Source organism: Malaclemys terrapin, chromosome 1, assembly GCF_027887155.1.
Source record: "Malaclemys terrapin pileata isolate rMalTer1 chromosome 1, rMalTer1.hap1, whole genome shotgun sequence".
Classification (NCBI taxonomy): domain Eukaryota; kingdom Metazoa; phylum Chordata; order Testudines; family Emydidae; genus Malaclemys; species Malaclemys terrapin.
This window is the reverse complement of record NC_071505.1, coordinates 173,116,050-173,141,254: the sequence shown is the minus strand read 5'-3', so window position 1 is coordinate 173,141,254 and position 25,205 is coordinate 173,116,050. Positions and strand designations below refer to the sequence as shown.

Sequence of the window (25,205 nt, the reverse complement as noted above, 5' to 3'; positions counted from 1 at the left end):
CACGAGGGTCCATAAGCACGTTTCATTGATGCAAATGGTCTCACAATAACACATAGAGGGTAGAGGAACACACAAATGTACAAATGTTTTTGGTATTGGCAAGGGATGCAGATATTCTGTTCTTGTTGGTCATATGCTATTCCCTAGGTTTGTTGCTTTCATAATCTGGATGGCATCAAGAAACAAAAGCTTACCATAGCCAATATATAGGAAAACTTCCTAAATGCCCCCCTCACATTGGGTTCACATTACTGTCCTTCAACTTAAAGGGTGCAATAACACAGACGACAGTTGGCACCAACCAAAGCAATCTGCATGAAAATCCTTTCAGATACTCGGTTGCTTAGGGACAAACTTGAGTAAATGGCAATAGTTACGAAGCTTTGTGCAAAATGAGCAACTACATTGAATGGAATCTGGGAGCACACCCTGACAGACAGTATTCCCCAAATATAGAAAGCCAGAAACTCTTCTACAACTTGCAAGCACCCACTCAGCACTTTCTGATCACTCAGGCTAGACTCACCATTAGGTAAATATTTGTTAACAGGAACGCTAACATTCGCCAATACCTCCAACACCAAACAAAATTGTCTGGAGCTGCAATGAAACCAACCTACAACTCATTCTGATGGCTCAAAATCCAATCTGAGAAGTTATTTCATGCTCATTTTTGCACTGGACATAGTAAAGACTAGAATTCATAGGTAGATATTATTGTGTCGGGCACTATATAAAAACACTTGATAGGCAGCTACTGTGTTCTGCAGCTGGTGGGTGCAGAAGACTGACAGCACTGTATGTGCTACCTTTTCCTTAACTTAATTAAAATAAGGATTTTACTTGGAAATCAATTCATCTCTCTCTCTCTATTTTTTTTAAATTGGCATTAATATTACAGTGAGGATATAATAAGCCAATGATTAAGATACTGGATAGTTTTGCTTTCTGTATATGATTTGTGTGTTAAGTCAGATATATTTAAAATTAAGTTTTGTTACATGTTTGGTTCCAATATTAGAGACTTTGTAAGACTAAAAAGCTACATTTAAAGTAAAATGAAGTTTTGAATGACTTTTTGTTTTTTAAATTACAGCTATAAGGCATGAATATGCAGAAAATCATTTTTCAGAATGGTCTCAACTCAGTTATGTAAAGTAACTGCAGCTATTGCATAGACTATCACATGATTTCTCTTCTTGTTTTCTCTTGTGCTATTTTTCTATAATTTTGTTTACAGAAAAAAGGGGAAACAAGGAATGAGGTGGAACTAAAGAGAATATTATACACTAATGCAGTCTAGTGGAAAAGTACCAGGTGTTTTAGAAGCCATTCCACTGTATGTTTTCTTTCCTTTAGAAATCAAATAATCTAAGAACATGTATGAATAGAAACTAAAAAGCTTTAATCATCAGGTACACAATAGGAGGTAAAAATATCAAAAGAGCTGGCTGGTATTAAAGACCTAACCTTTATTTTATCCCTTTCTCTTTTAGAAACAGTTAATTTTCTAACTACAAAGCTTATTCTACATAATCTTTATGGTATAAAAAAATCCAGTCAGCTAAAGACTACATCAGGCCCTTAAAAATCAATGCACAAATCCTTGTCATGAAAGTTATGCAAATGACTATTTTCAAAGATAAGGGTCACAAAGTGCTTTAGATCATTTCACTCTACAAGAATGCTTTAGTCTATCAACTGTCACAAGGAATGCAGAAAATTGAATTCTAGCACTGAATATTATATGTTAGAGCCAAAGTGAAAAGCGACAATAAGGATTTTTCTTAATATAATGATTCACAGTCGGTTCTATTTAATTTAGGACACTCTCAAAGTAACCCCAAATAATAGATATAAATATAGAACTATAATTTGGGGTTACTTTGAGAGTGTCCTAAATTAAATAGAACCGATTGTGAATTGTTGTATTATTTTAATATTATATATCGGAAACAGACTATATGAATAAGTGCATAAGGAAAATTGAATAATTCCCTATCTTAAAAAAGTTGACTTTTTTCAAGCTAATTCAACACAACTAAAGCAAAAGGAAAGCTAAGTTTAAGTTTTACTGATAGGTATATAATTATACTTTTTTATAAAATCCATTCTACTTCACCAGTGGCTTATCAATAAAGGCATCTTAGCTGCAGGCCAATTATAATAGAGAGGATTATAGTACAGTATGTTAGCATGGGCAAAAATATCAGTAAAATATATATTGCAAGATCTACATATATTTATATGGTTATAATAGACAGCAACAATTTTGTGTGTGTGTGGCTGTGGACATTGCTGATGCTCTGAAGCTGGGAATAGCAGAATTACTATAAAGACAATGGCTTTATATTTTCAGTAAAAGGACTCACAGGAACAATTGTCAGTGTTGTTACTGTACAAGAAACCCTTAAAACAGCTACAAGATTCACTGTTCCTTTATTACTTTCATCCATAAACCTCCATTAAAAAAAGCAATGTGCCCTGAATGCAATGAATTTAAATAGAGTAAACACTCTGATATTTGGTTGGCATGATTTGGCATATTATTGAATATATGTTATACTTTTCTTCATTTGAAACTCCAAGTCTCTCACACATGCGCTGTCACCAAGTAATTTCCATCTCTCCTCTGTAGGTAAGTAACACTAGCTATAGAGCTGAGTGAATACTTGTTTTTTTAAGTTTGGTGGCTTAACTGAAAAATCTTATTATTAGTTTGTTTGTTTTGGGTTGAACTACAACTGATTTTTTAGAAACAGAAAAATGTTTTGTTCAACCTGAAATGAATCTCTCTCTTTTTTTTAGTTTCATTTTTGGGTGTTTTCTTTACTTTTAGAATTTTTTAAAACAAATATCACTAAACTTCAGAATGAAATGTTTCAAATTAAAATGTAAAAATATTTCCCTTTGAAAAAGTAACCCCCCCCCCCCCGCAACATTTCCGTATTTTTTTTAAATCTCTTTTTTTATTGGACTGAAACTATTTCTCAAATTTGACTTGAAGTAATAAATAGCTTTAACAGAAAAATGTATTTTTAGGCAAATAAACTGTTCACCAAATTTTTTTTCTCCAGCTCTATACCTGAGAAAGTAGAAACCAGATGTAAGATGTTGTCAGTATAATGAGCAAGCACTGTAATTAGCTCCCCACTCCTCATCAAATTTTAAAAGGAAAGGGTGAACCAACATAATTTACCTAGACATTCAAAAGGCTATGACAAAGTCCCTCACCAAAGGTTATTAGGGAAAGTTGTCATGGTATGAGAAGTAAAGTATTGTCCCATATAGGAACTGGCTAGTAGTAATAGTAGTAATAAAAGGTCACTTTTCATCATGGCAAAAGGTTACCAGTGGGATGCCATCAAGACTCCTCTGTAGGATCAGTGGTATTTAATGTATTTTTTTATGATTGGGAAATAAGAGTGAGCAATGAGATGGCAAAATTAGCAAATGAGGATATTTAAATAGATCAACAACGGAAAAAGATTGAGTTATTTTTTCTTTTTGTTTTGAAGCTCTTAATGGTTTTCAAACCTGCTCCCTGTGACTTTTACGAACAGGTATCTGGTTTCACATACCATCATCCCACTTGTAGTCAAAGTTTACTGGTACGAGTCCTACACTTCAGAACTTAATCTTCAACCTCTCTCTCTCCTCCAAATGTGTCTCACTTTCTTCCTGCTCGTTTTCTATCACTACTTTGAAGATTTCCTTCATTCAATAATATTTTTAGAATAATTACACTCTATATATCCTCTTTTCTTCAAAATTAACCCTCCATGTTTATGTGAGATTAAATTTCCAGGAACAGTCTTATTATACTGTGTATATTTTTATTCTCTTGTATAGTGCTTTCACATGTCACTTTATTTAAACAAAGCCTTTGAGATGCAATCTTAACTATGGTGCAGATTGTGTGCCACCATAATATTGTTGTTTACTATTTTTATTATTTATTATTGTAGTGGAGAGGAATTCAAACTTCTGACATGAGGAACCCATAGCCCTCAAGCATCTTCTTGAGAAGACAAGATGATTTACCCAACAGTAAAAAAGTAACAGTTGAAAATGTCAACACCAAGTGGAGAAGGTAGCCGTACAACTTTGATTAATTTGAATGAGAGTTCTACAGTGAAATTACCTAGTCAGCTTTGAAAATATTAACTAATTTGTAATAATGCCCCCCCAAAGACGACTGTTTATCCAAGGATTGGGATCTAAATTGGTATTTATATAGGCTTTATTTTAAAATAAGGATTGAAAGCTCCAGCTACCAAACTGCTTCAACTATTTTAAGTACTAACATTTTGCCCTGTTTTTTTCTGTCCCTTTCCTAAACTTGGCTTCCTTTTACTGGCACTTTACCTCCAACTGGTGGCTTCTTACAAGGTTGCCATCAAAGTTGCTCTGTGAATTGAATTGCTGGGCGATATAAAAAAGCGAGGTGACTGACACTCTTGGGAATCTAATATTGATGTGCCATTGCCATGCCACAGCTTGTTCTCAAAGAAAATATTAACTGCTTTTGATGTCTTACATGCTTTTCTTCTACATGCTCTTATTAAGTCCCATATTTCAAGTTCGTGTCTGGACATGTCTGCTTTGCATTTGTCATATTCCTCATATAAGAATTAAAAAATGGTATTTACATTCCAAGTTAAGGTTAACAACTGTAAGTATTATAAACAAGTTAGTAGCAGAGAGTTAATGTTCACAAATGGTTACGGCAGTGGGTTGGAACTAGAGGTCTGGAAGCTAGAATTCCTGGAGTTCTGTGTTGTTAAGGAACCTTGAGAAAAATTACAACTTCCTGGTGCCTCAGTTTCCCTATCAGTAAAATCAATAGAAATACTTACCTGTGCCATAAGGGCACCGTGAGCCTAAGATATTAAATAAATGTTGACAAAAGTCTTCACGATCCTCTGAGGAAAGACATGATGAAGTGAAAAGAACTTTTCCACAATGAAAATGACTGAGAAACACATAATTCCCACAAAAACAACGAAACGCTCTTTATTGTCAATTTACAAAATTAATTTAGTGCTAAAAAAAAAAAAAATAATAATAATAAAAAAAAAAGGTGATGGGGGCAGCCCTGGGAACCGAAGTCCTCCATTTAACCTCAGAAGGGGTATGGCACAGCAGAAACAGTACTGGCACTCACATGATACAGTGTAATCTAGTACAGAGAGATATAGTACAAACTTCCTCATGCTGACAAACCAATGTGGCTCAGTCCTGAATCACATGGCTCACTTCCAACGGTTAGTGTAATAATATCCATGCCTTTTCAAATCTTAGTTTCTACTAAGACTGAACAAGGGTGTCAGCTGTATTTGTAGTTTTTTGTAATGTAGATACTTATCCAGTAGAAACTTGGCTAAGACAACCAAGTCACTTCACATATGCCATTCAAGAGGAGAAAATGGTTATACAATATATTGTATACACAGTCAGGCATCATTAGTAGATGGAACAAAAATCTCAGAATGGAAAAAAGGCAAAACCATCTCCAGTTGTATATATGGCTAGTGATTGTGCTTTCAAAATAAATATTCTGCTAAGGTGAAAGGCAGCTTCTAACAGAAGAATTATACAAGGTTTTGGTCCAAAGAAATTATAATATATACCTGACCCTATCTGTGGCAGTGTGTGGAACCCTTATTTCAGCCTAGAGCTGGAGCCCCCTCAAATCATTTTGTGGGAATGTATGATGTCCATTCTACCGTACATAGTTTTTTCTGCCAGCTAAGGAAGTAGAACCCTCTTGCAAACACATGACTTGCCCATATCCAAATTTGTGGAGGGTGGTGGTGGTTGGGAAGCAGCAATGAGAGTGTCTACCCAGCTCTAATGACAAGGTAAGCATGCAAGGTTACTCATACATGAAAATGAAGCAAATGAATATGGTGATTATCACAGTGATAACTCAAATTCACATTAAAATAGTTTCATGCATCTTTCTATGCAAAGAATATTTGAATATAACAATAATTTTGTCCTAGGAAGGTGCAAGCAAATTTAAGTGGAATTGCAAAGAGAAAATCAAAACAAATCATACCCATCACTAATGGTCTTTAACTTAATCTATTGCTTTCATGCAAACACTGATTTTGGAAGATTTCAATATCCTCCCTCAAAAAAAACACCAACAGACAGACAAACAAAAATTTCAATCTACCTACAGTTGTTTGTTGTTGACTCCAAATATATCAAAATTGCTTGAGAAATAAGTTACATAATTAAAACAGAATGAAAACTTTTACTTACCAAAAGAGAATTAGATCGAAAATTATGTGAATATTGTTCAGTGAAGTAATCTGTATTGTGGTCCAGTCTCTGATGTCCTCCATATTCTGGTGCATCAGAATCCAACGCAATTTTATACTTAAAACAATTTATTAAGGAACTATCACTGTTGTTAAATGTAGAAAAATGCTGTTTGGCATTGCACATCAATATATTCCAACATTTAAAAAAAAAACAAACCACATTAAACCATTCAAGAGGAGGAAGAGGGTTGGGGAGGATGGGAAGAGATACATGGTCAACTACAGAAACTCCACACTTGTATCTTAGTGTTTTCTTATACACTAAGTTATAGCATTTCTTTTTCCTATTTACTGAAATGTCCATCTTATGACAGATTCTTAGGAAAGACAAATGTGATCTGCTGTCCTTTGCAATTTCCTGTCAGTGATATATATAACAGATATTTTTAAATACTTTAGTTTAGGCAGATATCTATGATTGACTACACCAATCATGCAAGGGAACAAACAATGAACAAAAAGGGAATTGGATTAAAACCAATATTTCTTAAAGTACCTTGACAGTGATAAATAACCAAATATCATAGGCTACTGTGATTTAGTGGTATATTGTCATCTTTAAATTGGGTTCAGTGAGTCTTGGATTAGGTGATTTAATCTGATAGTGATGAAAATACATAGTTTTAGTCTAAATAAACTGGTACAAAGTTAATTAATACAACTCTGTCTGGAGATACAGTACAGAAGCCTATTTCTTTTTATTTGGGGGACAAATACATATATTGTTAACGGAAAACATTTTTTTAAAACATAGTGTGTCTGGCCACAATTATACAAATCCAAGGATATAATTTATTACCACGATATAATTGTCACCCTCTTTGGAGTAATTCACAACCATGAGTGCCAGCCTCAGGGCAGACTATCAAAAAGCAGGGCAGAAACCCCAAACTGGTTGTATGTTCTATAATTAGATTTCATCAATCTGGTTAAAAAAAAAAAAAAAAGTGAACTGAAACACTATAACAGTCTTATCATGGAATTACATACAGTCCCATTGGGCAGTCCAGTCTGTCTATCTTGCCACTCGGGAAAGCTGGACTCAGTGATAGTTGGTTGCCATACACTAAAGATCAAAAAAAAATCAAGTTGCTTCCAGTCCTAAGAGACTTACCCCTGATCAATTTGTACCTCAGATATCATACCAAAGACAATGCTTGTAGCCAATCCTATAGCAAACTAACTAAGGATTGATTAACTAGGAAAAAGAAATGAAAGAGTTATTTAAAGGTTAAAGCAGGCAGCATATATACACAAATGAATTATAGTCTATGGTTCCAAAAGGTGGCAGTTGTAATCTGTCAGGAAAGAATGACTTTTAGGGCTAACCCAGGTTGATCCTGGGAATCTCTGCTTTATTTCCTAGCTCCAGTCCTCTGAGAATCCAAACATCAAAAGAGGAATAAAAAATTTTCTTATTTCCTGGTTTTATTTTCTTCTTCCAGCATTCAAGATGAAGGGATTGGCTTTCTTGCACATAGCACCCTTACGGCTGTGAGAAGGCCATTAACCAAGTCTTTGTAATGTGATGTTCTACAACGGTTTGTTCAGTTTTTCTTGAAAAAGTGTGGGGGGACCACTCCTCCTGCCTGGGTTCACAAGATCACAGCAGACATTTTTACAATTATAAAGTAAAACGTACATATTACCTTATAGCATGGGATACAGACATTCCAAGTATGATTAATGCGTGCAGCAATTTGTAAGTGTTTTATAGCGTCTAACCACATTTTTACAAGTCTAACACCTATCTTGAATAATACTAACGTACAAGTAAGCTGGTCTGGTTCCCACTATGAATTTGTCAGTGCCCAGCTGATATTTACAGCCTTGGCAAGACCTGGCACCTGGTCTGCCAGCGTCACAACAACAATTATTAAGGGATGGACTAAAGTATGGAGTGCTATATAAAAGAATTTAGTAGTATATGGAGTCAGGATTATTTGCATAAAATAAAAAGCTGAATCTAGATGAAAAAGGAAGAGAAAACTATTTGCATCTCTTACAGACAGCCTATACAGAGAAATATATATAATGACCTTAGCTCTGCCCTGTAGTGTGTGCTATAACCATACAATTACAATTAAGGCATTTTACTGGATGTGGTCCCAGATTATATTAAACTGATTTGTGTGTGCGTGTGTGTGTGTGTGTATCTATCACAGTTTAATATAATCTGAGGTCACATTTAGTGAAATGCCTTAATTGTAATCATATGGTTGTTGCACACACTACTGGACAGAGTTTAGGTTCGGCGGGCATTAATGTTTCAATACCTTACCATGTTTGGATTTCTTTTAGCTGTAACCTTAATTTTTAATATCCAGAATTTGTAAAGTTTCATTTTGGGATAAATAACATCCCTGTAATATTTTTGGCCCTTAAGTTACAGAAACATACTTTCAATCTCAGCTAAACTATAATATTTTTTGGTCTTGGAGTACATACAGCAGATAGGAACATGTCTGAAACAGTGTTTTGTAATCCACCCACTTAATTTTGAACCATAGAAGAATCTTGTTTCAATGGAGGCCTACACTAATAGGATTACAGGAGAGTAAAGCCATACTCTTTCATTCAATGGCTCTTAAACTGCTCTAAGGCGTCTGTGTTTGCTCAGCCTTTCAATAAAGTGCCTGCTCAAAGTCCAAGGATTTTGATGTTAGGAGAATTGCTATCATTTATATCTTTCTGCACTACTCTCTTTATATCAGTTGATGAAGCTTAGAAATTTTCTTCAAAGTTACAATCCACTCAATTTAAGTGTCTAGTAACAAGAAAGACAGTGCTTAAAAAGTGACAATACAAAAAGCAGACCAATCTAAAAGTAAATGAAATGTTATTTTGAGATATTTCAATCATTCAATCCATGTGATTACAGTGATTTCTTTGGAAAGAAGAATGATCTTTAGCAGAAAGTCTATAAAATGTCAAAAGCAATTAAGCTTTTAATTAGGGACACCAATGACCTCCATGAACAGTATTTCCTGTGGGGAAGGCAATCACTGGAGTGAGCCAGAGATTGCTAAGCCACTGTGTGTTTTCTAGAAAGTTTAACCAGCTAAGACAAACAGAGAACATTGGCTATCAGAGCAGGCCCTAACAAAATCTCTTCTTTTTTTTGGAATGTTAGTTAAATGGGACTTTATTGCCAGCTTCGATCCACAAAGCCTTAAGTTACAATTGTACACTTGCACAAATATATCTGCCCCTTTATTTTATAAATATGTCCAAATTACCCCTTGTTTGTTGTCATGAACCACATAAATAACCATAAACTACAACTTCTAGTGGCTCTCTCTGGTACCTTTCCAAGCTTAGCCTCGGCAAAGGCTGCTGCTATGCCACTGTATATTTTATGAACATGGCGGAGGAATGTCTCCCTCAAGCATTTCACTCTTTGCTTCTATGATCTACAGTATACATTACATTTAATAATTTATCGATCTTGTTGAAAGCTTTGCCATCTTTAATGATTCCTTTAAAACTATTTACAGCAAATGTAATCTTCATGGCTATGTTACCATTAAAACTATCCCGTGTTCTTAACTGAGGGTATGAAAATATCTCCAGCAATGCTTTTAGATATCAAGTAACCACCACTCTCTCGCCTCATCCCATAACAAACATCCATACAATTATACACATTCTCGTTAATGTGATTCAAATGTGTTTTAAAATCATAGCAAACTATACATTTCTTTAGATTCTCATTCCACTTTAGACCTCATGGAGAGCTGGATGAGCATCCAAATTTGTGAACGCTCCCTTTGTTAAAACTTTCAATGACTGCTATACCTTTTAATTAAGTGTGTAACAGAAGTATTTGCTTTTGCATTGTAGCCTCTTCTGCTTCAGCTACAAAGTGTTGGAAATACTAACTTGTCTCCAGACTATGAAATAAAGCCTGGTTTCTGTTCAGTTGGATGCCTTGACTGTAAATGTCCTAAATCAAATACAACTGAGAAAAGCAGCAAAACCAGTGAACCCTTGTATACAGAGAGCTTGAATGGAAAAGCTGTCATTATCTACCACGTTAATTACTGAATTACTATGCTTTTATGAGGTTTCGAAATACATATTTTAATGCAAATAATTAAATTTAATCTTATGCATGCTTAATGACACATGAAACACCACTTAGGCCTGGTCTACACTAGGCGTTTATGTCGAAGTTAGCGCCGTTACATCGAATTAACCCTGCACCCGTCCACACCGCGAAGGTATTTAGTTCGACATAGAGGTCTCTTTAATTCGACTTCTGTACTCCTCCCCGACGAGGAGAGTAGCGCTAAATTCGACATGGCCATGTCGAATTAGGCTAGGTGTGGATGGAAATCGACGCTAATAGCTCCGGGAGCTATCCCACAGTGCACCACTCTGTTGACGCTCTGGACAGCAGTACGAGCTCGGATGCTCTGAACTGCCACACAGGAAAAGCCCCGGGAAAATTTGAATTTGAATTCCTTTTCCTGTCTGGCCAGTTTGAATCTCATTTCCTGTCTGGACATCGTGGCGAGCTCAGCAGCACTGGCAACGATGCAGAGCTCTCCAGCAGTGATGGCCGTGCAATCTCAGAATAGAAAGAGGGCCCCAGCATGGACTGATCGGGAAGTCTTGGATCTCATCGCTGTGTGGGGCGATGAGTCCGTGCTTTCCGAGCTGCGATCCAAAAGACAGAATGCAAAGATCTACGAGAAGATCTCTAAAGACATGGCAGAGAGAGGATACAGACGGGATGTAACGCAGTGCCGCGTGAAAATCAAGGAGCTGAGACAAGGCTACCAGAAGACCAAAGAGGCAAACGGACGCTCCGGATCTCATCCCCAGACATCCCGTTTCTACGAGGCACTGCATTCCATCCTCGGTGCGGCCGCCACCACTACCCCACCAGTGACCGTGGACTCTGAGGATGGGATAGTGTCCACGGCTGGATCCTCGGACATGTTAGCGGACGGGGAAGATGAGGAAGGAGATGAGGAGGACGAGGCAGTCGACAGCGCTCACAACGCTGATTTCCCCGACAGCCAGGATCTCTTCATCACCCTTACAGAGATCCCCTACCAACCCTCCCCAGCCGTTACCCCGGACACAGAATCTGGGGAAGGATCAGCCAGTAAGTGTTGTAAAAATCTAAACATTTATTTGTAACAGAACAGGAATATTAACAATTTAAAAAATGGGTTTCTCATGATTAGTTTGATTAGCTTAACGGTTCAGTCATGGGCAGTGCAACTATTGAAAAAAAATCTAGCAATGTCCGGTTTTGCATGATTGTCCTGCCCAAGCCGCTCTACTGGTTAGTCACTGCTACAGCAGCTACAGTAAAATGCGGTCTATATGTCCGGGGATGGAGCAGAAATCCTCCTGTGACATCTCGAGGAAGCTCTCCTGGAGGTAATTGGAAATCCGCTGCATTAGGTTCTTGGGGAGAGCGGCCTTATTGGGTCCTCCGTAGTAGGACACGTTGCCACGCCACGAGACTATCAAGTACTCTGGAATCATTGCTCTGCACAGCATGGCGGCATACGGCCCTGGTCTTTGCAGGCTTTCCCGGAGCATTCTCTCTTTCTCGCTGTCAGAGATCCTCATGAGGGTGATGTCGCTCATGATGATCTGCTTTGAATGAGGTAGGGGAATGTTAGTGTTGGGACTGCTTTGCCGTTCCTTTACAGAACTGTAACCGCTGGTTTGCAGCCACGCGGTGGAGGCGGGAGAGGGGCAGCCGAAAGGGATCGTTCCCGGGGACAGCCGCGAGGGTGTGGGACAGGAGCAGACTTCCTGCTTGCCGAATTGCTGGCAGCAGGGACCGACATTGATTTCAATGTGAAATGAGGCCATTGCTAATATTAAAGTTTTAAGCTGCCACAAGTCTACGGCTTACCATGTCTGCCTGCAACAGAAATTCCGTTCTCCTGAGAGGCTTCTCAAATGTGCTGTAGAAGACCCCAGGCACTGAATGCGAAGGCCGAGAATTCGACCTTGTGCTGAGTGCGCATGTGATAGGTGCTGTGCATGGTCTTGTTAACAGAGAAAGACTATGTTCTTTGTTCACAACTACATTTATCTTTCTGAGGAATTCACTCCCTTTTTCCCATTCCCACAGCCCCATCTGCGACTGTCTCACAACCTAGCCTGTCATCACACTCCCAGAGGCTAGCGCGGATTAGGCATAAGAAGAAGAGGACACGGGAGGACATGTTCTCGGAGCTTATAGCCTGCTCCAGAGCCCAGGCAGCACAGCAGACCCAGTGGCGGGAGAACTTGACCCGAATGCACCAAGCCAACATGGATCGGGAGGAGAGGTGGCGTCAGGAAGACCAGCAGGCGACTCAAACCCTGCTTGGACTAATGAGGGAGCAAACGGACACGCTCCGGCGCCTTGTGGATGTTCTGCAGGAACGGAGGCAGGAGGACAGAGCCCCGCTGCAGTCCATCTCTAACCGCCCTCCCCCGCCACCAAGTCCCATACTCCCCTCACCCAAAGTGCACAGAAGGAGAGGCGGCAGAGTCCCTGCTAACTCTCACTCCACCCCTGCAGAGAGCTCGAGCAGCAGAAGGCTCTCATTCCCCAAAATTTGACAAGTTCTTTCCTTCCCGCCTGACACAAGCCCCCGTCCAAGTTTCACTTTCCCAGTTCCATGTTTGGTTGATAATAAAAAATACGTTTCTGTTAACTACTGTTTCCATCATGTTCTTTTGGAGGAGGGGGGGATAGGGGGTTGGTAATTCGACAGGACAGTCACCTTTGGCAGGGTATATAGTCGGGGGCAGGCACAGCAGCAGGGCACATACATAGTGCAGTGATGCAGTGACTAGTTACCCTGGTTAGTCTGGGAGGTTGTTTTCATGTTATGTGGTGGGGGGTGGGTTGCTCTGTGACTTTGTGGCAGGGGAGGGCAGTTACAGATCTTAAGCGGCGGTCCTTAGGCAGGATCACAGAGCCACACAGCAGGGGATCTGTAACCGTCCTCCCCCTGCCACAAAGTCACATAGACCCCCCCATACACACAGTCCCTATCAGGAGGGGTGACAGGCTCCGTTGAAACAACCATCCCACCGCAGCGGAGCCTGTCAATTCTTGAGTTTAGAAGCTGCATTCGCGCCACTACAGTACACCCGCTCCGCACCACAGTCTGCGTCCCAGTTTTTAAAAATTCCCGCGAATACAGTATTAAAGAAAACGGTGTGCTTTAACAAAGTAGAACTATTTTTATTTTGAAACGTGTGTTGGAAGTGGGGTGAAGGGGGTATGTAACTGGATAGGATAGTCAACATTAACTGGGCAAAGAAACGGGGGCAGGTTTAGCTTCTCAATACACAAACTTTAAAGTCACAGGTTACCCTGCTCACTCAGGAACTTTGCTTTCAAAGCCTTCCGGATGCACAGCGCTTCCTGCTGGTCTCTTCTAATCGCCCGGCTGTCTGGCTGTGAGTAATCAGCAGCCAGGCTATTTTCCTCAACCTCCCACCCCGCCATAAAGGTCTCCCCCTTGCTCTCACAGAGATTGTGGAGCACACAGCAAGCTGCAATAACAATGGGGATATTGGTTTCGCTGAGATCACAGCGAGTCAGTAAGCTTCTCCATCTCCCCTTGAGACGGCCAAAAGCACACTCCACCACCATTCTGCACTTGCTCAGCCGGTAGTTGAAGAGTTCTTTTTCAGTGTCCAGGGCGCCAGTATAGGGCTTCATGAGCCAGGGCATTAGCGGGTAGGCTGGGTCCCCGAGGATGACTATAGGCATCTCCACATCCCCAAGAGTTATTTTGTGGTCCGGGAAGTAAATACCTTGCTGCAGCCGTCTAAACAGACCAGAGTTCCTGAAAACACGAGCGTCATGAACCTTGCCCGGCCATCCCACGTAGATGTTGGTAAAACGTCCCCTGTGGTCCACCAGTGCTTGCAGCACCATGGAAAAGTAGCCCTTTCTGTTAATGTACTGGCTGGCCTGGTGTTCCGGTGCCAGGATAGGGATGTGAGTTCCATCTATGGCCCCACCGCAGTTTGGGAATCCCATCGCTGCGAAGCCATCTATGATCGCCTCCACGTTTCCCAGGGTGACTACCTTTGGCAGCAGTACATCAACGATTGCCTTGGCTACTTGCATCACAACAACCCCCACGGTAGATTTGCCCACCCCAAACTGGTTCGCGACTGACCGGTAGCTGTCTGGCGTTGCAAGCTTCCACAGGGCTATGGCCACTCGCTTCTGGACAGTCAGGGCTGCTCGCATCCGGGTGTCATTGCGCTTCAGGGCAGGGGACAGCAACTCACAAAGTTCCAGGAAAGTTCCCTTCCGCATGCGAAAGTTTCGCAGCCACTGGGATTCATCCCAGACCTGCAGCACTATGCGGTCCCACCACTCAGTGCTTGTTTCCCGTGCCCAGAATCTCCTTTCGACGGCATCAACATGACCCATTGCCACCGTGATGTTCTCGGCGCTGGGTCCCCTGCTTTCTGAGAGGTCTGTGCTACTCTCAGACTTCAGGCCATCACCGCGTTGACGTAGCCTCCTCGCCTGACTTTTCTGCATCTGCCTCAGGGAAAGGTGTATGATAAGTTGCGAGGCGTTGAGAGCGGCCACAACTGCAGTGATGGTTGCAGCAGGCTCCATGCTCGCAGTGCTGTGGCGTCCGCGCTGTCACTGACTAGAAAAGTGCGCGAACTGATTTCCCGCCGGCGCTTTCAGGGAGGGAGGGCGGGAGTGATGGACGGATGACGACAGTTACCCAAAAGCACCCTGGACACCTTTTTTTTACCCAGAAGGCATTTGCGGCTCCACCCAGAATTCCAATGGGCAGCGGGGACTCCGGGAACTGTGGGATAGCTGACCACAGTGCACCACTTCCAATGTCGACGCTTTCCCCGTTAGTGTGGACTCACAAAGTCGAATTACTGTCCTTAGTGTGGACACACACGTTCGACTTTGCAATATCGATTCCAAAAATTCGATTTAAGTAAAATCGAACTACTCTCGTAGTGTAGACAAGGCCTAAGTAAATGCAAATAATGTAAAATGGCATAATTTGTATTTTATGCCTCAACTTCTAACACAGAAACAGAATTCTACTAGGTGAAGCAATATCTTTTATTGGACCAACTTCTGTTGGTGGAAGCTACACATTTTTGAGCTACACAGAGTTTTCCTTCAGGTCTGGGGAAGAAAGCAGAGTGTCTGAGCTAAGAGCTCTTCTTTAGGCAGAGTTGATCAGAACTTGCATTGACCCCTTATAAAATGATGTAACCCATAGATTATAAACTCTTCATAAAGTAACTATTCCTTTCCACACTGTCTGGTTTGAATCATATATGCACGCACGCACACACACACACACACACACACACACACACACCCCAAAAATGAAATATAGTAAAATAAAATAACTTGGCTCTTCTAGCTCATATATAAAAGAGCCCCACGAGGCAGACTTTAATGGCAGGTTCCTTACCAATTGAAGAGGTTCTCTTTTCCTCAGCCAGGCAATATCAAGTATCCAGATAGTAGGGTTACCATACTTAACAAATAAAAAAAGAGGACCCTCCACGGGGTCCTGGCCCTGCCCATTTCCCATCCCCAGCCCCGCCTCAACTCCGCCCCTTCCCCGCACCCTCCTCCCTCCCACTCCCAGCCACGCGGAAAGGGCTGCCCGAGTGCTACTGGCTTCACGGTTTGCCGGGCAGCCCCCAGACCCTGCGCCCCCGTCCGGCGCTTCCCCAGCGCAGCTGGAGCCCGGGAGGGGAAGCGCCCAGCCGGGGGCGCAGGGTCTGGAGGCTGCCCGGCAAACCGTGAAGCCGGTAGCGCTTGGGCTTCGGGCAGCCCCTATGCCTCCGGACCCTGTGTCCCCAGCCGGGCACTTCCCCTCCCAGGCTCTGGCGGCACAGGGTCCGGAGGCATGGGGGCTGCCCAAAGCCGGTAGCGCTCGGGCAGCCTGGTTCTTAAACAGAGCCAAAGAGTCAGGGGAGGAGCGCCGCCGGAGCCCGGGAGGGGAAGTGCCCGGCCGGGGGCACAGGGTCCGGAGGTATGGGGGCTGCCCAAAGCCTGTAGCGCTCGGCTCTTAAACAGAGCCGAAGAGTCGGGGAGGAGCAGAGCCGCCGCGGCAGGAGGCTCTGCTCCTCCCCTGACTCTTCGGCTCTGTTTAAGAGCCGAGCTGCCACAGTGCTACCGGCTTCGGGCAGCCCCCGTGCCTCTGGACCCTGCACCGCCGGAGCCTGGGAGGGGAAGTGCCTGGCCGGCGGCTGGGATCCGGAGGCATGGGGGCTGCCTGAAGCCCATAGCGCTCGGGCAGCTCGGCTCTTAAACAGAGCCGAAGAGTCAGGGGAGGAACAGAGCAGCCGCGGGAGGGGAAGTGCCCGGCTGGCATTTTCCCGGACATGTTCGGCTTTTTGGCAATTCTCCCCAGATGGGGGTTTGATTGCCGAAAAGCCGGACATGTCCGGGAAAAACCAGACGTATGGTAACCCTACCAGATAGTATTCTTTTAGAGACAAATTCAGCTCTCTTCACCACTAACCAATCCAACTGGTTTAGAGGTCACTAGATGCAGAGGTAGGGCTTATTTGTGGAGCCTATACAGTCATGCAGGAGGGGGCTGAAGACAAATGTGCTCCAGCAGAAGAGCGAAGAGGTATGAGAACTCAGATCTGCATTATACTGACTATAGACAAGCTACAGATCCAGTCTCAGGAATGAAGAGGAAGAAGAAGAGGGAGATAATTCATTGCCCACCCATGAAGAACCCCAGTACACAGCCTGACCACTTGGGCCAAACACAATGGGATCATTGCCACATGTTCTTTCACCTCTATTTCAACCAAGAGATGAAATTAATGCAACATTGCCATTAGAATGATCTAGGGTGACCAGATGTCCCGTTTTTAAAGGGACAGTCCCATTTTTTGGGACTTTTTCTTATATAGGCACCTATTACCACCCACTCCCAGTTACTATCTGGTCACCCTAGAATGATCTCAAGACAAAAGCAGTGAAGAATAAAAAAATAAAAATACAGTAAGTGGGGAGATCTATGAAAAATTATGTGTTGGGAGAGCAATATGCAGGAAATGTATTCAGGACTTTTACGGGTATATAAGCAGAATCACTATGCTCCCTAAGCTATCTTCAATAAGACTGAGCACTACTGGTGCTATATAAACATAACCTGAGCTGTAGTTAAAGGTTATAGGTCAATCTACAGTCATATAAAGAGAGACTATGAAATGCAGGAAACTAGGTTAATGCAACATTGCAGTTCAGATTTAAATCATACAGAAGTGAAAATTTGCAGTTAAATTTACAAAACAACTATACCTCTGGCATCCTTCCACAAATGTAGCATTTTCTATTCATACATCTGGAGTCAAAGATAAAAAATGTGTATTTTTTCTCTCTCTTCATACTTAAAAACATTTGATAGCTACATGTGATAAACCCCAATCTCTGTATGCATTTTTAAAACGTTTAAAATAATGGGTGGCTTAGTAATACTTGATTTTTTTCTCAGCGCTTGCTACCACTTCTTGACTGAAAGCAGGGAAAAGGGATACTGTCCTGAGGTCAAAGGTAGGACAGAGAAATCAGCAGATAAAGTATTAGATCAAAAACTCGGCTGAGAAATTGCCACCAGTAAGAAGAAACAAAAAAATCCTTTCAAAGATTGAACTTAGGCTATTGCTTCTTCAAGAAGTGACTAGGGAGCAAGAATCATGACAAATGAGTGGGTGCTTCCTTGTTGCACAGTGAGAGCCACATGGGCAGAGAGAAGGTGAAAGCCTTTGATCCTTTAAGCAGTCTTGGGGTCAGCTGGCTCCCGTACCTGATGAAGGTGGCAGTAGTCATGTAGAAACAGGAGCAGCAGAACTCTCTTCATCCACCCCTCTCCTACTGTCTCTCTCTATATAGCATAGCAATGGTATCGCCAGGGTAGAGAGTAGTAAGCTCTACTTTTAAAATATCTAGAATGTGAAGCAGTCTAATGCTGCATCTTGGTGAATCCCCATCAGTTCACACAACGAAGACTCTAATTATGGAACAAATACTGATTGTTGTATTTTTATTTGTTTAGTTGCCATTAGGTTTTTATCTGTGGCTTAAAAAAAATAGTTAAATAAATTCAAGGCCTTCCTCTTTATAAAAATCAATGATGCATCATCTGTTCATTAGTCTCAGCTGTTAGCCTTCTTCTTTCTTTACTCTTGCTTTGCTGTGGACAGATATTTAAGTGTCCCACTTTTTACATCTCTTTGCATGCCCTGCAATGTGTTCTTTGTTCCATCAAATGTCACTTTGTCATTATGTAGTGCGCAGTAAGTGGAAATTTCCCTGAAATACTTCATGATACCCTTTTTCCCTTCTTGTCTTGACTCGTCTTGTGCTAGCACACAGGAGGCAGCATACTCTTCATAAAAGACACAGTAGTTTTAGGTCACATTCTTTATGATTAAATAACTAGTTAAGATAATATACCTATTTTTGCCCTTTAACTGACCCTGCATTTACAGTTGGTCAGGTTCTGTGTCCTCATCTATATCTTAGTCTGATCATCTTCCACCCATTCAAGAGTGGAGTATCTCTAATGTCTAGATAGAACTGATCCAGAAATGGTTTCCTTCCTTATCACCTTCTTCAAGCTTGCTATGCCTTTCATCACATCCATTCCACCTCTGGACTCAAACTTCTCTGTCTTTCAGTGGTGACTACTCTTTGGGATTTCTCCATGTAGGCATCTTTCTTCTAGCAAATTAATTGCCATTTGCATTTCCCTCCTCATCCTCTAGAGGGAACACTTGTGCAGGTGTCTTCAGAAATGAGGATTTCAGTTTCTGCATTTGACTGTCTTAGCTCATTTGGTAGGCACTATACTGCTCTTTTCTAACAACAATTTAAGATTTAAAAAAATTATAAGGGAGCAAGAAATATTCAATCCTCCTTAACTAGGGAATGTACTATGGGATTGTCTACATAAGTCTCTTTGATAATATTAAATCATGTACGCTGTCACATTAACTGAAGTCACTAAATTGCATTCCAGTCCGAAAACAGATAGGACGTACTGTATATTCTAATGTAAAAAGTTATCCAACATTCCTGTGTTACAAGATTCTGCAATATTTCCATTAATTTCCTACTATAGATTTGTACCTCAAATTCTTTGTTATTTGGAGAACATCCATTATCTCATTGGACAAAGTATCTGAAGTTTCACCTACCTCAATCAGACTTGAAAAATCTAGAGAATTTTGCCAGATTCCAAAAAGAAAATACTGCTTAGCCCCATTTACTTAAAGGACCTGATCTTAAATCTTGTTTGTGTGCAAGAAAAGACATTAAAAAAAAAAATGATGAAGTCATCTTTGGTACAAATGATACAGGTGGATATGAGAATCCATGTCTTTACTGGAGGGAGATGTGCAAGTGAAACCTAAGAATAGGAATCACATTTAATATTTAAGACTTAAATATCAGTTCAGGAATAGGTTTCTGAAACATTTGCCTAGATGTCTAGAAAATTTGTCTATAAAACAATCAAAACTTCTATTAGTAAAATTTTATATGTAGCAGAAGTCCTTGTCTAATTATGAATATGAAATATAATGCTTAAGAATTCTGAAAGAACTATTTCTATTTTTTTAAAATACGATACGCAGGAATTACTGCTGTTAGTTTTGACGATCTAGAAGCCTTTAATGTCTGACTACACCCCTAAATCAGCAATTAAACTGGATCAAACTTGCTTTATCCCCATGAGATCTTATAAAGTAATCTACAGTATGGGTCTCTTAATTGGCAAAATACATGCAGGCAACTAATGAGACTTGAAAATGGAATAGTTTATTGCACCTCCCAAAGGCTATTTGGGAAAAGTTAAAAGAATTCTGCACTGGTTTTTACTCAGCACTATATTCTACAAGTAGACAATGTGAGAAGGCTTTTTTATTTCAGATACAACTAATTACATTTAAAAAGAAATCACATTTTTATATAGAATGAACCTTTCTGAATCAAGTATTTGACTCTGAATAACAGTATTTGACACATGAGGAATATGGAAGCAAAACGCTAAATCAAATGATTTTCTGTTCAGCTATAATGTTCTTGCAACAACAATTAAAAACATAAAAATAAAAAATAAGTAATGCAACACAAAGAGAAAACATTAAAGTCACTAAAAGATTTTCTTCTTTTTAATAAAAATGGCTCTAGATCAAGTCTCATCTCCTAGCCATCCTGCACACATTCTCGCCATATATTTTTGTTGCAAGACACCATGGTGGGTCAATCCCCTGCAACTATCATTAAAATGTTAACTGAAAGCAAATAATTGGAGAAGGGCCCTCAAGGTTAACACCTTTGGCTGTGGTTTTGTGCTGAGCAGAGTTTTAACACACTTTAAGGGCAGCATTGAGCAATGTTTTCCTTATATGGTAACTGCTCTGTTTCGGGTAGCTTTATGGGGAGCCTTTAAGCATTGTTAAAGTAATTTTTAAAAAGTTGGGTGGTTTTGAGAGGCACTTCACACATTCCTTCCTCACAATGTTTTGCTCACAGCACTTATCAAGTGCTATGCAGGATTACTCCCTTGGTTTTCAGTGGTGAGTGTTTGGTGGTGGTGGAGGGGGAAAGGAGGAGTTATAAAAGTACATTCAGTGTCAGAAACCTTCAATGTTAATTTAGTTTTGTTTCCCTTGTCTGTATTATCACATAAATTGTTAACAAAGCCACAAAGACATTTCAGTTAACCTGTTTTCTGTTTTTCATTCTGGTGCTTTGGACAGCGACAGTTATTTCACTGTCATGAACCCCCTTAAATAAAACACATTAGCAAATTCATGGCCCAGGAGGGTGGGAAGAAGAGGGCTTGTGGGAAGGATGAAATTGTTTGCATTTCAATGGCAGCAGACTTCTAAGAATTCACAGTAATGTACTGTACATTCTGCCACCCCATCTCAAACATGTGAGAAGTATCACACATACAAGTGGAGTGAACAGTAACTTTTATTTACATACTAACATTCATCATAGAGTTCAAATGTTTTTAACAGGAACAAATTAACCAAAAAAGTCAAATTCTCTGAGAAGTGGGCAAACACTGATGTCTATGGACACCTCCTTGCCTCTCAGCCTGACAAGAGGTGGTGGAGGGAAATGGATGCGGAATATTGTGCAGGGAGACAACTGGGGATATATCCTGTGTGGGCTTGAGGGCAGAACACAGGCTGGGCTACAGGACAGGATTGGGCTCATTATTCTTCTCCTGAATGCTCTGGACTGGAGGGTTCCCCTGTGAGGGAGTTTGGATGCCTGTGGAGGATGTTTTGCTGGGCATGCTCCTCCCGATCAGAGTGGTGGAGGGATTCACTACTTCAGCAGCTGAAGGAGGAAGTAGAGAAGGTGGTGCTTATTCCTGGAGAGAAGCAGCAACCACAGTGGCAGGTAGGCTCTTAAAGCATTCTGCCACCAGTTGGACTGGGGACGGCATGATCCCATTCCCTTTGTGCTCTCTCTCCATTTGAAGGAATTCCTTGACCTTCTTAAGAGCCTGTTTCTCCCTTGCCCAAAGAAAGTTTAACTGCTCTTGTCTCCTTCTATCTATGCCAAGAAGCAGATCTTCCAGGGTCCTTTTGCATCTTCCTCTGCTATCTCTGTGGTGCTGCTTCTGCTGTACAAATGGAATGGTTTCCTGCACTATTTTTGTTAAAATGTTCTAATGCTCACAGTGAATCAAGAGGCCTGTTAGGGTGTGGTTCGGTTCCTTCAGGGATAACATTACCAGTCACCTTTTTCATCCTTAAAAGTTGACCATAGCAGTTTTGAATGTACCAGAATGCAAAAGTGAAGTGATTTTCCAGTACTGTGGAGGATCTCTGGCCATATATGCCAGAGATGTTTCTGTTAATGGTGACCCCGCTATGTATTCCTGAGTGGAGGGGTTTGGTGAGTCCTGCTGCGACATCTGAAGAATTAGCTTGAATTTCTGCTTGAAATGCCACCCAATCCTATAAGCATAATTCATCAATTTGAGAGGAAACTGACTGTATTCTGAACTAGCATTTTACGTTCCCATGGAAATGGAACAGAAAACGTCCGCCTACCCCATAATCTGCCCTGCATTGACAGGAAGTCCAGCCCCTGTGTCCAGTGAACAGCACTGAAACATACAGGGAAACAGAGTGACTCCAGAAGCGTATATTTGCTGAATTTTCCTTGACCTTTTTGGTTAACACTGCAAACCAGTTGCCTCTCCACTGTTAAGGGACATGCCATTATGTTTGCACAACCCCCAAAGTAAATATTATACCCACCCCCATTTCTCTCAGTTTTCACAGAGTGGCTCAGCACGGGAAGGGGACAGACAACAGAGACTAGGAGAGATACAAAACATTTTAAATGGTCATAGGGAGAATGGGCCACTCTGACTTTCTTCAGAAAACCAAATGGTTCCTTTTCCAGACCTATATTGGCCCCCACACAAATCACCAATGATCCTCACTCCCTTCCGCATGGTTTCCATTCATAAGGGGAAGGAAAGATGGGAGAGAGGTCGTGCTGAATCTTTGCACAACCATAAGTGCCATGAAACTGGTCTTTCTCCCATCTTTTTAAAATCTGCTCCTTCCCTCTTTCACCCCCACTCCCCATCATCTTGTTTTGCACTGCCCGGGGACCATCACTACGAGTGCTGGCTTAAAAATCCAAAGACAGAGGCATGACGACTGCTCGTGTCTGCTCAATGCTTTACATTGGTTCATGGGAGTTCATTAAAATCATTGAATTACAGCCTGTGTTGCTCTGGGACCATGTTGGGATAGAGAGAGGGTGGAGCATCATGGAGGCCAGGCTGTGGTGAGTGTAGCAGCAGAGCAAGAGGGGATATTGTTGGGGACAATGGGGATCCATTGTAAAAAACTTACCAGTATCAGATTCTGGTTCCTACGGCAGGTCTGGGTCTTCAGACTCTTCCAAGGGGTCTTTTTCAACTGGGTCTTCAAGGTAAAGATGCAGATTTAGATGCTCCTCTTCCCTCCATGTCTCCTGGCATTTCCTCTGGGAATTCCTTCAAGGTCCCTGATGTCTCCTTGTCCTGTCCCTTATCAGTGTCCTGACATCTGATGAGGCTAGTCACTTCAGTCTCCATACTTGCCGCCCTGGAGAGCACCCAGTCCAGCTCACCATAGCATGGGCATGTGCTAAGTCTGTTGGGAGTCCTTCACTCTCTGGTAAAGGAGCCTGAGCTGCTCCATGAGCTCCTGGCACTAGGATGGAATGCAGTGAACCGTCACTTCCTTCAGCCTCCATGAAATCTCCTGGTGCAGGTGAATGTTCCTGCTGACCCAGATGAAGTCATGGAGGGCAATCTACTCTGAACCACACATTGATGAGCACCTGTGCATACTATAGAGACCAGAAGGCTGCTCTCAAACCATGATTCATGATCACCTGTACTGACAATAGATTTCAGCAGAAAACTGTTTTGAAGTGCTCAGCACAGGCTGTTACTACCACTGGCTGTATGGGGAAGGTGTCAGTGACATTTATACTTTTGGATGAGGGTCAGGCAGCAAAGGGTATTGTGGGAATGGCCCTTGAAGGCTATCGATAAGTGACCTGGTATACACCCTTTTCTACTGTGCATACTGCAGTGTAGAATGGGTACAGGGCATACCACAGCTGAGATGTGTATATACAGACACCCTTCATTCGTGGTAGCTTTTGTGCACTAGACTGTCCTTCAAGAACATGCTTCCAAGCTTCAGATGTGAACAATAGAGGGGTTGTGGCACAAGAAGTGCACATGTATCAGTGTACAGTCAAAAGTATGGATGCACTCACGGGGTGTTTTTTTAAAAATATATATAACATCTTCTACGTGAGTTGAGTGCCTAATTCCCTTTAGTGCTTTTGAAAATCCCAGCCTTGTCCTTTGAAGTCAAAATGAACATTCAGTTCTCTGGTCTCACCTGAGCAAGATCACCCACAACCAGGAGCCTGCACTTGAGCAAGAATCAGAAGTGGAATAGCTAGATTTTCCCAGGTCAGAACAGAGGTAAAGTGGCAAAAAATTGTAGAATAGCATGCACCAGTATTAACTTACCAATTATATCAATATCTCCAAATTCACATATCAAAAATATCACTCAGTGTGGGTCAACAACATACAACATAGAGCAGTAGAAATTAGTAAAGGGTAAGCATCACAAGTGTAGAGATTTAACTAAGTCTATCATTAACTGACCAAGATTTATTTTACTTCCTTGTTTTAGGCCATTTAGAAATGCAGTTTGTAATGGTATTTCAATAGTACTACTGCAATTCAAAATCAGGAAGTACATTAAGCAAAAATAAAGTTCCCTAACATTTGTCTCATGCTCTAACTTGGGGGTCTCAAAGTTCCAGCCCTTGGGCCATCTGCGGCCCGAGAACCTCCCCACTGCAGCCCATGGAAACTTTTAAAAAAGTTCTTTCATCCAGTCCTCATAGCTGCCAGCGGAGGGGGGTGAGGGTGGTGGGAGGGGAGCGGGTAAGAGAGATTCACGTGCCCCTCCCCCCAATGTTGCTCCATCCTGCTGCTCCTGGGACCTTCCAAGGGGTTGCACTCGGCAACGTGTCATTCACCTCGGGCAGCTCGGCTCCCTGCAAGCAGTTCCCTATCCCTGTTGTTGTGTCCTTACAATGGGCTGTTACTATAGCCCAGGGGTCGTCAACCTTTCAAAGTGGTGTGCCGAGTCTTCATTTATTCACTCTAATTTAAGGTTTCGCGTGCCAGTAATACATTTTAACGTTTTTAGAAGGTCTCGTTCTATAAGTCTATAATATATAACGAAACTATTGTTGCATGTAAAGTAAATAAGGTATTTAAAATGTTTAAGAAG

The 25,205-nt window shown here is 41.5% G+C and overlaps 1 protein-coding gene across 1 annotated transcript in view; it reads right to left on the bottom strand.

Moving 5' to 3' along the window:
- GBE1 (1,4-alpha-glucan branching enzyme 1) overlaps positions 1-25,205 on the bottom strand; it is a 289,971-nt gene that overhangs the window by 8,352 nt on the left and 256,414 nt on the right. The window contains exon 15 of the mRNA XM_054046998.1: positions 6,274-6,393. Coding sequence (XP_053902973.1) covers positions 6,274-6,393 — 120 coding nt within the window. The remainder of the gene's footprint in view (positions 1-6,273; positions 6,394-25,205) is intronic.